At 36.7% G+C, this 13,947-nt stretch overlaps 1 protein-coding gene across 3 annotated transcripts in view; it reads right to left on the bottom strand.

The window, feature by feature from the left end:
• Nucleotides 1–470: 470 nt before the first annotated feature.
• DIAPH2 (diaphanous related formin 2) overlaps nt 471–13,947 on the bottom strand; it is a 797,042-nt gene continuing 783,565 nt past the window's right edge. For all 3 annotated transcript variants that reach the window (XM_074359371.1, XM_074359369.1, XM_074359370.1), the window contains one exon: nt 471–5,772. In XM_074359371.1, coding sequence (XP_074215472.1) covers nt 5,708–5,772 — 65 coding nt within the window. In that variant the 3' untranslated portion in view covers nt 471–5,707. The remainder of the gene's footprint in view (nt 5,773–13,947) is intronic.

The raw sequence follows: 13,947 nt of genomic DNA, 5'->3' as shown, positions 1-13,947 counted from the left end.
GAGACTTCTTTTGAAAGCCCTCCAGAGAATAATTATCTACAGTCCTTTATTATTAATTCTGGACTTTTACCCCTCTGAGCATTTGAAGCATATTTTTGTTCATTCTATAATCAAGGTTAAAAAAAACAAAAACAAAAAAAAACCCAAAAAACCTTTTCTGTAGAAAGTTTCTCTGGAGAATGTAAATCACCTTTCTGACATTTCTAGACTCTTAAGTGGTGCAAACATCTCTCCACTACTCTGGCAAGAAGTGCTAAAGAATACTTAAAGAAAATCTTATGATTCCCACAGGTATGTGTGTCTTTGAATATATCCCATGATTTCCACCCAGCCACGTCCTTATAGAAATACTTTTGTACTTCTGTTAAGTTGAAGCGTCTCCTTCTAGAATGTTCTTACATCCCGTCTTTATACTTCAGTTTGTGCCCTTTCACTCATCCTTAATATTAATTGTCATAGGCAGCACAACATTTAATTTAATCTTAACTTTATTGAATAAGTAAGTATGCATGACAGATAAATTGCAAGTCATTCTTGGTCCTGCAAAGAGACAGGTGTTTATTCCGAGGCAAAATGAGAACATGAGTCCACAGTTCTGCTGCTACTGAAATACTTCTTCTGAGTGTCTTGGTATGGGCACAGCCTCCCTCAGTATCCATTCAAACAAGCTCTGCTGTCATCTCTCCTTTCAGCTGAGGGATTTACAATATCTAAAATAAACTTGTGAAGAAACTTTCTGTATCAGAGGTAGTTCTATACCTACATTATTAATCATAGAAGACGTTTGGTCAAAGACTCCATAAAAGGGGCAGAAGAGATACACCAGAGCTCAGAACTGGAACCAATTATTTTTTCAAGCTAATTGGCCATAGTAACAAAGGTATCAACTGAATTTTAGAATAGCCTGTTCAGCCATTTAACATCAAAGCATGCAGTAGCCTGTGCATACAATAGCTTTTAGAGACAACCTTGAATTTGGCTTGAGCACCAAGGATGCATTTTAAAAAGTGAAAAGTACATTTATGTGCAATGACTAGTGTAGTGAGCTGACTGGTGGCTCCCCAAAGATACGTCCATGTCCTAATTCTCAGAACCTGTGACGTTACCTTATTCGGAAAAAGGGTCTTCACAGATGTAATTAAAGTTAAGGATCTTGAGATGAGGAAATTATCATGGATAAACTGGTGGGCTTTAAATGCCTTCACAAGTGTTTTTTAAGAGGGGGGGAGAGGTAGATTAGATATACAGAGGGAAAAGTGACGTGAAGACAGAGCAGAGAGAGATTTGGCCACAAGCCAAGGAATGATGACAGTCACAAGAAACTGGGAGAGGCAAGGAACAGGTTTTCTCTGATAGCCTTCAGAGGGAGTGCAGCCCTGCCAAGACCTCAGTTTAGGACTTCTGGCCTCCTAAACAGTAGGAGAATAAATTTCTGTTGTTTTAAGCCACCATATTTGGAGTAATCTGTTCCAGCCACCACAGGAACAAAATACAGATTTTGGTATCAGGCAGTCAGGTACTGCTATTAAAAAGACCTAAAAATGTGGAAGTGGCTTTGGAATTAGATGATGTGTAGAGGTTGGAAGAATTCTGATGACTATGATAGAAAAAGTATAGAGCCTTTAACAGACTGTTGGTAAGAATATGAATGCTAAGGGCGTTTCTTGTGAGTGCTCAAAAGGAACTGAGGTAAAGTTTATTGGAAACTAGAGGAAAGGTGATCCTCGTTATAAAGCGGCGTAAAGCTTATTCAAATTGTTTCCAACAGTTGTGTGGAAAGTAGAATCTGTAAGCAATGAATTTGGATATTTAGTGGTGGAAATTTGAGAGCAAAGCGTTGGAGGGATGGCCTAGTTTTTTTTTTTTTTTTTTTCTTGACCTCATAGTAAAATAGAAGAGGAAAGAGATAAATTAAAGAAAGAACTATTAAGCAGAAAGGAAGCAGCACTTGATGATTCAGGAAATTCTGCGACTATTCAGATTGGAAAAAAAAAAAGCTAAAATGAGGAGAGTCACTGTTAGGATAGTGTGCTCTAGAGATAAAGTCAAGTCTGGACAACCTTTGGCCAGTGTGGAAGCGACTAGGCATTTACTCAGTGATCCATTCAACCATCACAACAGACACCAGGAATAGAAATAGGGTTATCTGGCAAAGATCTGTGAGGACTCTCTTGTCTCACTATTGAATCAATGTGATATATACATGGGGAGCCCACAAAGTTTTTGAGAAGGTTATACCCAGCAGAAACAGTTCCAGCTTGGCCTGAAAGGGGCAGAGACAGGACAAAATGAGAGAAGGTTGTCAGACTACCAAAATTTTTCAGGCAGGAAACAGGATGATAAAGCTACAGACAGGCGCTACCCTTCAATAGAAAGGATCAACCCAAGGGCAGAGCTGCAGGTTCAGAGGCAGAGACTCCATCCATGGGCCAAGAGGCCAGAGCTGCAGGCCTAAAGGGTGCAGCCCTGAGACAAGGAGGATTATTGTCAGGCCTTGAAACCTAAGGGGGTTCTGCTGGGCTGAATTCTGAAAATCAGCAGGACAGGTGACTCCTTTGCTCCATTTTCTCCTTTTTGTAATCGGAATGTCTGTAACTGTTATCATATGCCTGTCCCACCATTGTATTTTGCAAGCAAATAATTTGTTGTCTTGTTTCATTGATTCACAGATGGAAAGGAATTTTGCCCCAGGGTTTTCACTTATCCTTGACTTAGATGATTAAGATGATGAAATTCAGGACTTTTGAACTGAGGAGATTTGGATGAGATTTTAAACTTAGGGATGAGACTGTTGGAAATGTTGGGATAGGGTGAATATATTTTGCATGTGGGACAGACATACATTTGGCGGGGTCCAGTGGGCTAAAGGTCACCTCCAAAAAGATACATCCACATCCTAATCGCAAGAACCTGTGAATGATACTTTATTTGAAAAAATGGTCTTACAGATGTCATTAAGCTTAGGGTCTTGACATGAAAGGATCCTGGATTATCTAGGTGGGCCCTAAATTCCAACAGAAGCGTCCTTATGAGAGAGGCATAGGGAAATTAGACACACAGAAGGGAAGGGGATGAGAAGACGGAGCAGAGACAGATGTGGTTATAACCCAAAGAATGCCAACAGCCACCAGCAGCTGGAAGAGGCAAGGGAAGATTTTCTCTAGAGCCTCTGGAGGGAGCATGACCCTTGATTTTGGACATCTGATCACCACAATCACAAGGGAATGACTTTCTAATGTGTTTAAGTCCCCAAGTGTGTGGTAATTTGTTACAGCAGCCAAAGGAAACTCATACAACTTGTAAACAGTTTTTAAAAACATTCTGAAGAAAATCTGCATTAAATTGGTGCTTCTCACATGTGGCAGTGATAAACCCAACAAAAGACTTTAGTAGCATTTGGTTCTATAATAAAAATGTCACCATGTACCTTTTTTTTTTTTTTGATGATAATTTTCAATCTAAAACAAAACTGCCAACGGCTGGAGCAGGACCATTATAAATCTGGGAATCAAACCCTTTAATTCAGTTATCAGAACTTTGTAAAAGACCCTGAAAGGTCTCATAATGTTTGTGAAAAGCATGTGGGATTACTGTAAATACAAATATATAATTTATCCATAATAGTACTTCTTTATTTTTCCACAAACTAAAAAATAAGGCAAGTTCACATCTGGAAAAGGTGATACGCATCAGTATTTCTACCCTGACCAGCTTGATAATATGGTGTGGCAAATGCCCCTAAATGTAAGTCAGGGTTAGTATTTCAAAATATCATTTTCTAGCACAAGACTCAAAGAAGCCATACCATGAAGATTTCAGAAAAGACTTTGTGAAGATAAAAATCCATAAAGAATTTACATAAATTAGTAGAACCTAAAGCTTTGTTGCTGTTATTGTTAAAAAACAGTGTGTGAAATTGATACATCCCTTGAACTTGTTTGTGTGTTTGTGTGTGTGTGTGCGCGCTAAATGTGTGTGTCTTAAGATAGGATAAAAGTGTAAAATCTCAGATCCTGTTACTCTTTTTGATTTCTCTATTGTAGTAGCTTCAGAGCTTTGTGAAGGATTGAGAGCCAAGTGAGAATGCACTGGAGGAAAAGGCGGCAGTTCGAGTCACTATACATGTATATAAAGGAAACTGTGAGCTATCGGTCACTTGTTTACATTATCTCAGGTGGTGACTTGCCAAGCTAGTCGTTTGTTCCTTCTGAATGTCTATAATGTGCTCTGGAGGAGTAGAAATGGGATTTTCTATATAAGAACTATACATATAAGAAATTGTTTACAATCATCACAGTCACCTGCATGGATTAGTCTTAAAATTGCACTCCAGAGAAGTTATACGACATTATTTCAATGCATATTGAAAAATCACAGACAAGTTAAGTACAACTTTTCCTCCCTCATCTATTTAAGAAAAATGGAGAGCCTGTGTTTTCCTCCCAGAGTTGTTTTGGCAGCATCATTTTAATTTGTTAATATAAAGTAAGTATGATGATGATTGAGAAGTTCACTTAGTCACTGGGAATGTGGAATCACTGTAGCAGGAGATATAAATATATACACATATATACAGATACATACATGTAATTTCTTTTTCTTCTTCAGACCATCATGGCAGAATTGGAAAGGGGAGTAGGAAGGCAGATAAAACAATTGACCTTTCAGACAGTTTTCTGCTGCCTCCTGCAGAGAGAAATCTTTTTCCTCTCAGGTCTCCTAGAACTCTATTCCTTTCCTTCAAGGGGGTCGTGTGAGAAAGAAGCAATAGAGAGAAGAAATAAACCATGGAGGATACGAATCAGTATTGACCTTTAAAAATCTAAATAAAGGGAATAGAATTTGCAGGTTCATCCCTATCAGAAACATTAAGATGTCAGGTTTTTCTCAAAAATAGCCATATAAAGTATTTGTAGAAAGTAGATCTATGTGCATAATTAGAAAATACCTCTTTAAATAAAGTTTCAATCACTTTCTCTAACTGCCTCTGTTAAACTTTGGTTTATTTTTAGCAGTGATAAGTGCCTGCAATATCACGCTGAAACTCTAGATTAATGATAAGTTTAATTTCAGCCAAAGCAGATGAATCCATCAACTTTCACTTGAGATAAGATTCTAAAGAACGTGATGGGGGTGAAGCAGTACTTTTTCTGAGTTTCCAAAATGGCTTCTCTTACAGAGTGTGCAGGATCAGCGTCTCTCCAGACTGTTAACACACACATTTTCACTGGCCTTTTCCTTTTCTATGTAACAGGAATAAGAAGCAGACATGGACTAATTTCTTTCTGTCCTTTACGTTCTCTTTTCTTCCTTTTTTTGGTGGGGGGTGGGAGAAGGTGACTTCAAATTTGAGTAACACTATACATTTCTGACAGGCTGAATGGTTTTGAAAGCCTGAGACCTCTTCTATTTCTTACACTTTCCATCATCACCGTCAGGCCACACACAATAACTAATAACACACATCTTTACACTAAAATGGAACACACGTTTTAGAATCCTGATAATTGTGTTCATGTTAGTATAGCTGTGGGAGGAGTCTTGCAATAGCTTTACAAATGCATGCTATTTCACCCAGCCTAGCTTGATATTTGCAGAAATGCACTTATTTCCTCTCCATCCCTTGAGCACATGTTTTGTTCTTTGTTCTTCTCAAAGTGTATGATTTTGTTTACTTAAATATCTTCATGTTCTTTGGCATCAGGCATCACTTAGATGAGATAGCTCCATTGTGGCGAGAGCGTGACCTTTCCAAAGGTACTCGTCTGTTATCTGTAAGACAAAGAGAAAAAGAACCAAAAACATGGTGAGCTTCAGATCCCAGCTATTACACAATGTCAGGTTTTCAAACAGTCCTGAAAACTCATTTCAAATGAATATGTAAATAAGTAACAAGGAGCCAAGATCTGAGGAGTTCACGCTGCAGCTCCCAGGCTGAGTTCAAGAGTTTGCAATCAGCATTAAATGACTTTTCTTGGTAAGTGAAGTCAGAGTGATAAAAGAAATGGAAGAATTCTCTCAAGCACAGTCCCCTTGGAAATAGCAGGCGACAACAGAACTCCTTGGTAAAGATGTTAAATTGAAAGGATCTGTGTGCAGTGCCTTTTGTTGGAAAGCACTTCAATTCCCCATGAGTTTTCAATCTGTATATTGGCTACCTCTAGAGGACACCAGTGTGGGCAGAGCAAAACAGAGTTTTTATTTTTTACAATGATTGCAGTATGTGGCAATCAAACCAGCTACCAAGTCTTTGCCTGAGTGTATGACGTAAACAAATTCAATACATTATATAGTCATTATGGGAATGAATAATGAATAGATCCCATTCCCCTCGCCCGTCACAGGAAAAATAATCACTGTAGAGAGAACTGTTGGCACAAAGCTTGGAAAGCAAAGTTTAAAAGCTTTGAAAGTTGCTGAAAATAGTTTTAGCTTTAATAGGAAAAAGGTTTACGGCTCTACATTGTGATGATCACTACTATGTTATTATCACCTCTGTTTTATGCTCAGCTTAAATGCAGTTGATGTGGGTGAAAATCCCTTTCTGTCAAAGGCATAATATACTTAGAGTCTCTATTTAGAATGAGACCAGGTCCCTAGAAATAATGACAACCACCAGCACTTACATAAATGCTAACACTTTACACTCGTTAATTTGCTAATTCACACAACATCCCCGGGAGGTAAGCCCATTTCATTCTATCCTATTATCTCTGCTTTAGTGATGAAGGTTACACAGCAAATCAGTGGTATGATGGGGGCTTATAATGCAAAGTTAATGCCTAAATGTCAGGCCTGCTTTATTCAAAGGTAGATGTTGGGGCCTCCCAAGCTCCTACTCATTTCCTCCCTAAGATGGTGATACCCAAGGAACACATCCTGCCTGTCCCACTGGGAGGATGGACTGTGACAAATGCTGAGGTTTTGCCATGGGACCTTACTCATCTGTGCTAGTGTTTCTAGACTGATTCCCGGTAGTCTGGTCAGTACACAGAGCAAAGCTAACTGGCCTCTGTGATCTTGGCCTCATTTAACACCACAGTATGCATGCACTGAGCCAACCAGCTTACAGTGCTTATAATAAGCTTTAAGGCTTAAAGTGCCTTATAATGTAATAATATCACTGAGAGGTGAGAAAGAGACATTTTCTTTATTCAGAGATATATCCGAGTGATTGATTATTTGGGCATCTTTTTAAAGATACCATTTTAAAAAATCCATTACTTAGTTTGTGATATGCATCAAAATTCGGCTAAAAATGTGAAGATGACATTCCTAGATAAAGGACATATTACTTAGATGTCACTGGGTTGCATACAGGTTGGTTTGGGACTTTTTAGAAAACATTTATAAATGAGATTATGATAGTTACCATTGCATTGCTAGCATTTAAGTATTCAGTGTTAAAGCTTTCAGATGTGAGAATGATGGTACCATTCACAGAGGACTATCCCAGCTGAAAAAAAGGCTTGTGCCTTGATGGTCCTACACGCTAAGGTCAGCTTGCATCCACACTCACTCCAGGAATGCTATTGGTACCTCCTACCATCACTCATTGCCCACTGGATTCAAGGGAAGTATCACACACAGAAACAGGGCCCAAATCCAGCTCTTGGCATACACAAGAGAATTTTTCTACATTTCCTCCCTTTTCTCCTTCTCGCCCTCCCCTCTTTCTCTTAAAAAATGTTTATTACTTAATTAGTTCCTATGTTCATGAGATAGTTATACGAATAAGCAATTCTGTAAAGGTCACGACTTGTATTTTTGAAATGTCAACCTACAACCTCGTTTATGAGAAAAATGCCATTAGAAACAATGGCAGCAATGACTGATCTGGATTTTTTGTGATTCATTTACTATTCTCTGCATTTGTGTCAAAACTATTTTAGGTACAAAATACAAAATACATATTTATACTTCAGACTTGTATGGATCAGGCCAGAAGTGCAATTGAAAAGATAATCTATGTATATATTATATGACTATATATGAAAATAAATATTCATCTCTCATCACATTCTAATAGCTTGCAATCTAATGATAGCAACTTTTCATCCTTGAATTCATGCCTTCTTTGAGGCAGAAACTGAGAATCATTGAATGTTTAAAAATACAATTTCTGTATTTGTATTAAATGCGGATGGGTAAAAATTAGTGGTCTGATCCTTGTAAGGTCAGGACACAGTTGGCATCAAATTTATAAGAAAAGAGCAAATACTAGATATTGCTGCTGTCAGAGGTGATGGAGTAATTTTTTAAAAATTTTTATTGAAGTATAGTTGATTTACAATGTTAGTTTCAGGTGTACAGCAAAGTGATTCAGTTATCCATATACATACATATATATTTTCTCTTTTCAGATTCTTTTCCATTATGTTATTATAAGAAATTGAATATAGTCCCCTGTGCTATACAGTAGGTCCTTGTTTTTTTATCTAGTTTATATATAGTAATGTGTGTCTGTTAATCCCCACCCCCCTAATTTATCCCTCCTTGCCCTTTCCCCTTTGGTGACCATTGTTTGTTTTCTATGCCTGTGCATCTTTTTCTGTTTTGTAAATAAGTTCATTTGTATCATTTTTTTTTCAGATTCCACATATACGTGATATCATATGATATTTGTCTTTCTCTGTCTGACTTACTTCACTCAATATGATAATCTCTAGGTGGTGATGGAGTAATTTGGGTGATTGTGAGACTGACTGCATTTCCTATTTGGAAACATAGGTGGAGGAGGCAGGTGCCCAGGTGATATGATTTGAGAGCTCCAGGAGACCCGACTGAAGCAGATGCACTTTTCTAAACAGTCTTATTCTCCCAACACTACTGATACTAGAATAGTTTAGCTGGAAAAAAAAAAAAAAATCTGAGTCTCTCCTCCAAAAAGTCAATAGTTTAAAATATATGTTTCCCTGAGATAATGTGGAGGGCTTTGTTAACAAGTAGTAGCTTCCCTTTCCAATCTGCCTTGTTGTGTTTTTGGAAATTAAAGAGAAGAAGATGGGGGGAGGCATCCATCTTTGTGTGTCTACTTGTTGGAGATATTGTGCAATGAGATACAGGAAAATATATTTCATTAGAGGTTGAGGGAACATGATTTGTCATAATCTTCCTCTTTTTCCATTTTCTGAATGCATGAGGTAACACGGTGAATAAGAAAGCCTAGAGAGTCTAATATATCCTCATGGTCTAAGAAAGTCTGAGATGTCACTCCCAAGTTGTAACCTCCAAATCCACTACAGTTGGGCATACATACCCTAACAGGCTCTTTTTGGTCACTGAAGGCTTGTCTTAGAAATGTACCCCATGTGAAGGTGAAATGATTCTGGTATTAAAGACAGTGACCTGGTCATAGTGTGAAATTGAAGACAGGGACATAGTTATATGAAAATGTTCAGTTTTTGGAGGAAGGCGGGGGGGGGGGTCCAAACCTAAAACAACATGCCAATCTGTCACAAAAAAAGAGAATAGAAATACATGGTCCAGCTTTAACATGCTTCTGCACATTCTGACTATCAGGTTAACCAGCTCAAGCCACTGCAAGGCTTTCCCCACTGTCATAAGAGCAAGAAGATTTATGCTTTTTCGGAGCATAAATTGATTTGGCATTCATCTCAAAACCTTCCCAACTGAGTCCTGCAGTGAATAGATTAAACCTGTTATTGTATTGCTCTAAAATTCATTCATGCAATCATTTATTCAGCAACTACGTACAAAGCACATCATCCATGAAATACCTGAATGTCACAAAATTTCAGATCCAGAGCTAAATCTACATCGCTAATTTCCTTCCAACTGAAAACTTTGTCAAGTGAAGTAACTGAGGAATAAGCATATCATAGATAAAGCTTACAGAATATGTGATGTGAGCTAGACTGAAGGACTCAAGCCTGTTGTATGTAGCCTGGGAATGTTCAATTCCTCCTCTAACAAAGTAAGTGTACGCCAAGAACACGGGGCTGTATGTTGTATATTGCATGAGTAGGCCAAGTTGTGATTGCAAAACTGTGATAAAAAGACCATGTCCATTATTCATTTCCCCCCAGGTTAGGTATCCATCTGTTGTCTATGGAAGAACGGCTTCCTTCCTGGTGCTTCACAGGCACGTTAGATGTAGCAACGTTGACCTAACACACAGCAGCTATACCCTCCCAGCAGGGTAACATAAAATAAGTGTGCCTGGCATATACAGCACATTGTGCTACAAAATATCCCATTTTGATGCAAATGAGCTGGCTAGAAAACAAAGTAAAAGAAACCTTCTGTAATTTACTCTGAGCTTTCTTTTCTCCAAAGCTCTTCAAAAATGATGGTGTGGAAGATTGACCTTCAATGGATAGACATTGTTTCCAGCAAAAAGAGGAAGACAGAGGACTAGGTTTGTGCAGCTCAGGCTAAGAAAACCAAGGAAACTTTAGATTGCTTTTGGAAATGTCTATTGCGTAGCTATTTGCATTCCAAACACTGATGAAAGAAAGATAATTTTAGACTGTTATACTGAAATCATCTCATATGAACTTACAACTTTTTTCCCTTCTGTCCCATGATTCCAAATTGTTTTGTTTTTCTGTGCTTTTGGGGACCTTGAGTTGATAGTTTCTCACTCACTAGAAGTGACTGGAAGGAAGGTGGCAACTGAATTAGACCTGGGCTTAATCTCTTGGTGGAGGACAGTGTATTGCTCAGTTAGTTGACCAGATTCATTCTCTTCACTTACCAGAATAGTATCTTCAAAAAAAAAAAAAAAAAGAAAAGTGAGCTATAGATGCAATTTGGTGTTCTACTTTTTCATTTAACATTTTATTGTAGAAATTTTCCATGTCATTAAACTTCTGAAACATGATATTGAAAACATGCTTTTTAATGGCTATGCACTCTTCTTTTTATATTATATAAATAGACCACAATTTGGTTAACCATTTCTCTACAGCTGGACATTTAGGTTGCGCATTGTTTTTTCTATTGTAAAAAGCCTTGCAGTGAACATCCATATAGTTTATATCTTATTATATACATCATATGTAGAAGTGGCATTGTTAATTATGCAAAATTAAGTCCAAATTGTATTCCAGAATAGTGGTATTAATTTATATCTAATTGGCAGTAAGTGTATGAATTTGTCTTATCTCACTGTCGGGTATTAATCTTTTAAAAAATGCTAATATGAAAAGTGACTAATGGCATCTGATTCGCTTTTTGCCTTTTTCCAAACCCTAGTGAAGTGGAAATGTTCATGTTATTATCCATTTATATTTCTTCCTTTAAATGCTGGTCGTGTCCCTTGTGCATTAATCTATTAGGGTTTTAGGTTTTGGTTTTTGCTTTTATTTTCAACTCTACATATTAAAGATAGTAACTAATTGAAATATTTATTAGAAATATTTTCCTTAGTTTGTTGATTGCCTGTTCATTTGGTTTGTGTTGTGGGCTTTTAGGAACATATGGTTTCATTTTTATTATTTTTATGTAGCTACATTGATCAGTCTTTTCACTGTGATCTGTTTCTTTTTTTTTTTTATTGTAGTTAATTTACAATGTTGTGTTAGTTTCTGGTGTACAGCAAAGTGATTCAGATACATATATATATCCTTTTTTTAAAGCTTAGGAAGTCTTTAGCCAGAGACATTTGATAAACAGCTTCTTGTTCTTTAAGGTTTGACTTTTTCTAACATTTATTTAAATGATGTAGAATTAATTTTGTTGTACAACATCAGGTAAGTTTCCACAGTGCTTTTTTTTTTTCCTTGCAAAGAGGAAATGGGTTGTTATGGAACCATTTGTTGAATAATCATGAATTTCTACCCTGATTTATGATACCTCTTTATCATATATTAAATTATCTGTACTAGGGTACATTTCTGTTCCATTGACTTAAGTATTTTTCCAACTATTCTTTTTACCAATGATTTCTGATTTCATTATTTTAGTCTCATAATATATTTTAATTCCCGGTGGAGATAATCCTCCATAATTTATATTTTCATTTTCAACATGTATTTTTAGGGCACATTTTAGAAGGCAACATCATGCTATAACCACAAAACATCTTGAAAACAATACAACTTGACAAACAAACTCAATGGGTACTGACTAGGCTACACTAGTAAGGCTAGGCAGATGTCTGTGTGTTGATTATCAATGAGTCAAGTGAACCTAAAGTCTGTTTTTAGGAGTTCTCAGGTTCCTCGTTTTCTTAAAGATATAACAAGCCTCTTTCCCTGTCTTCTGATCACTTTTTTCCTGCTGGTTGACCACTTTTGTTTTGGAAATACAGCAGAGGCCAGCACTAAGGAAAAGAGAGCATCACCCATTGTACTTTGAGATTTTAGAATACACTTACTATTTTTGCCTTGTCAAAGTTTTGAATAATTGGACCTAAATATATAGTTCTGTTGTTGATAAAGTCTAGTGCCTCTGGCTTGTAAACCTTATTTTCTCATGTTTTACAATGTTTTACAAATTTAGTTTCCACTAGATACCACAGGTTTTAAAGTATATCACATGATTTTATTCCAACAGAATTGTATACATAAGGTGCTGTGCAAAAATGCATGCCTAGAAGCCAGTCAATTACCTCTACTTAATTAAACACTTCTAACCCTATTCTAATCTCAATGACGTTGTAATGTTCTTACAACTAGAAACAGGCCATGTTATGTAATCTATAGCCTTCATTACAGGCAAATAAATCAATGCAAAGAAAACAGAAACCCAGATCACCATGGTAGTTCAGAAGAGATGAAAGTTATTTTAACGAGGATGGTAATGGAAAGCAATAATGTTCAAGTAGTTCAGAGGCTACTGTGACTATAGACACACAACTTCCATTAACCGTAATTGGAGTTAAGCACATGTAATGATAACAAAATAGACCCCTAAGTATCTTTCCAATTGGAAAATAAGCAAACGTGTTCCAGGAAACAGCGTGCTTTTGTGTGGAAAGTACAGTATCCTAATTGAGATGCACAAATTATTTTCACATGGATATTGCTGAGGGTATGATGGTGTTTTTCCTATGCTTAGGGATGTGGATCTGTTAGAGGTAACATCTGTACAAAGAATGCCTTTCCTTTTCTCTTAATGCTCAGCATTTGTTATGTTATTAAAGGAAAAGTCTCAATAGTTGCAATGGATTTATTAATTCAGTAGCTTGTTATCAGCATGAAACTCTGCTGTGCTAGGAGAAAAACAAATTATATTTTACAAAACTGCAGTAGTGAGATTAAATCACTTTTCTATATTTCACTTTCTTCTTATCCTCCCTGCCAGGTACTAACTCTACTCTCTATCTCTATTATGAGCCTCATATTTTGTAAACTATCAAGTCTCATAGTAATATAAAGGTACATTATCAAACAAACTCAATTATAGCAACTTTAGGAAGATTGAAATATGTGATAAAAAGAAAACTGCACAGTACAATAATATTATTACTTCAAGGCATTAAAAACTTAATCCATAGTCAGCTACAAATGTAGAAAATATGCAATACTTACCTTTATCATAAACATTTTCATAAAATGTACAACCTCTTGGGATTTTTAAATGACTGACTAGTATTTGCCTAATTGATAACTTGAGTGTTTCAAGGGGTTTTAGAAAGTATGGTACAGAAAAAATAAAATCAGTATATTCAGTATTTCAACTGCCACAGGCCTTGCTATTGATTATCTTTGGACTCAATGTCAAAGCTAGTGAATAGATTTTTTTTTTTTCAAATGTCCTTGGTTTTGTTTATTAGCCAAGCATTATGTGTACTTCTTTACTGGGAAATGCACTTGTTACCTAAGACAAATTTTCTCTGGGGCTGAAAGTCTAATGATGATGCCTGCATATCTGGAAAACATGGGGACGGACGACAAAGAAAAATGTGAATAATGTTAGAAAATAATAGTCAGAAAAGCTCCCAAGTATATCGTATATGAGAAACTTACATGGAAGAGC

The sequence above is a fragment of the Camelus bactrianus genome, chromosome X (assembly GCF_048773025.1).
Source record: "Camelus bactrianus isolate YW-2024 breed Bactrian camel chromosome X, ASM4877302v1, whole genome shotgun sequence".
Lineage (NCBI taxonomy): Eukaryota > Metazoa > Chordata > Mammalia > Artiodactyla > Camelidae > Camelus > Camelus bactrianus.
This window is presented reverse-complemented; position numbering and strand designations above follow the sequence as displayed.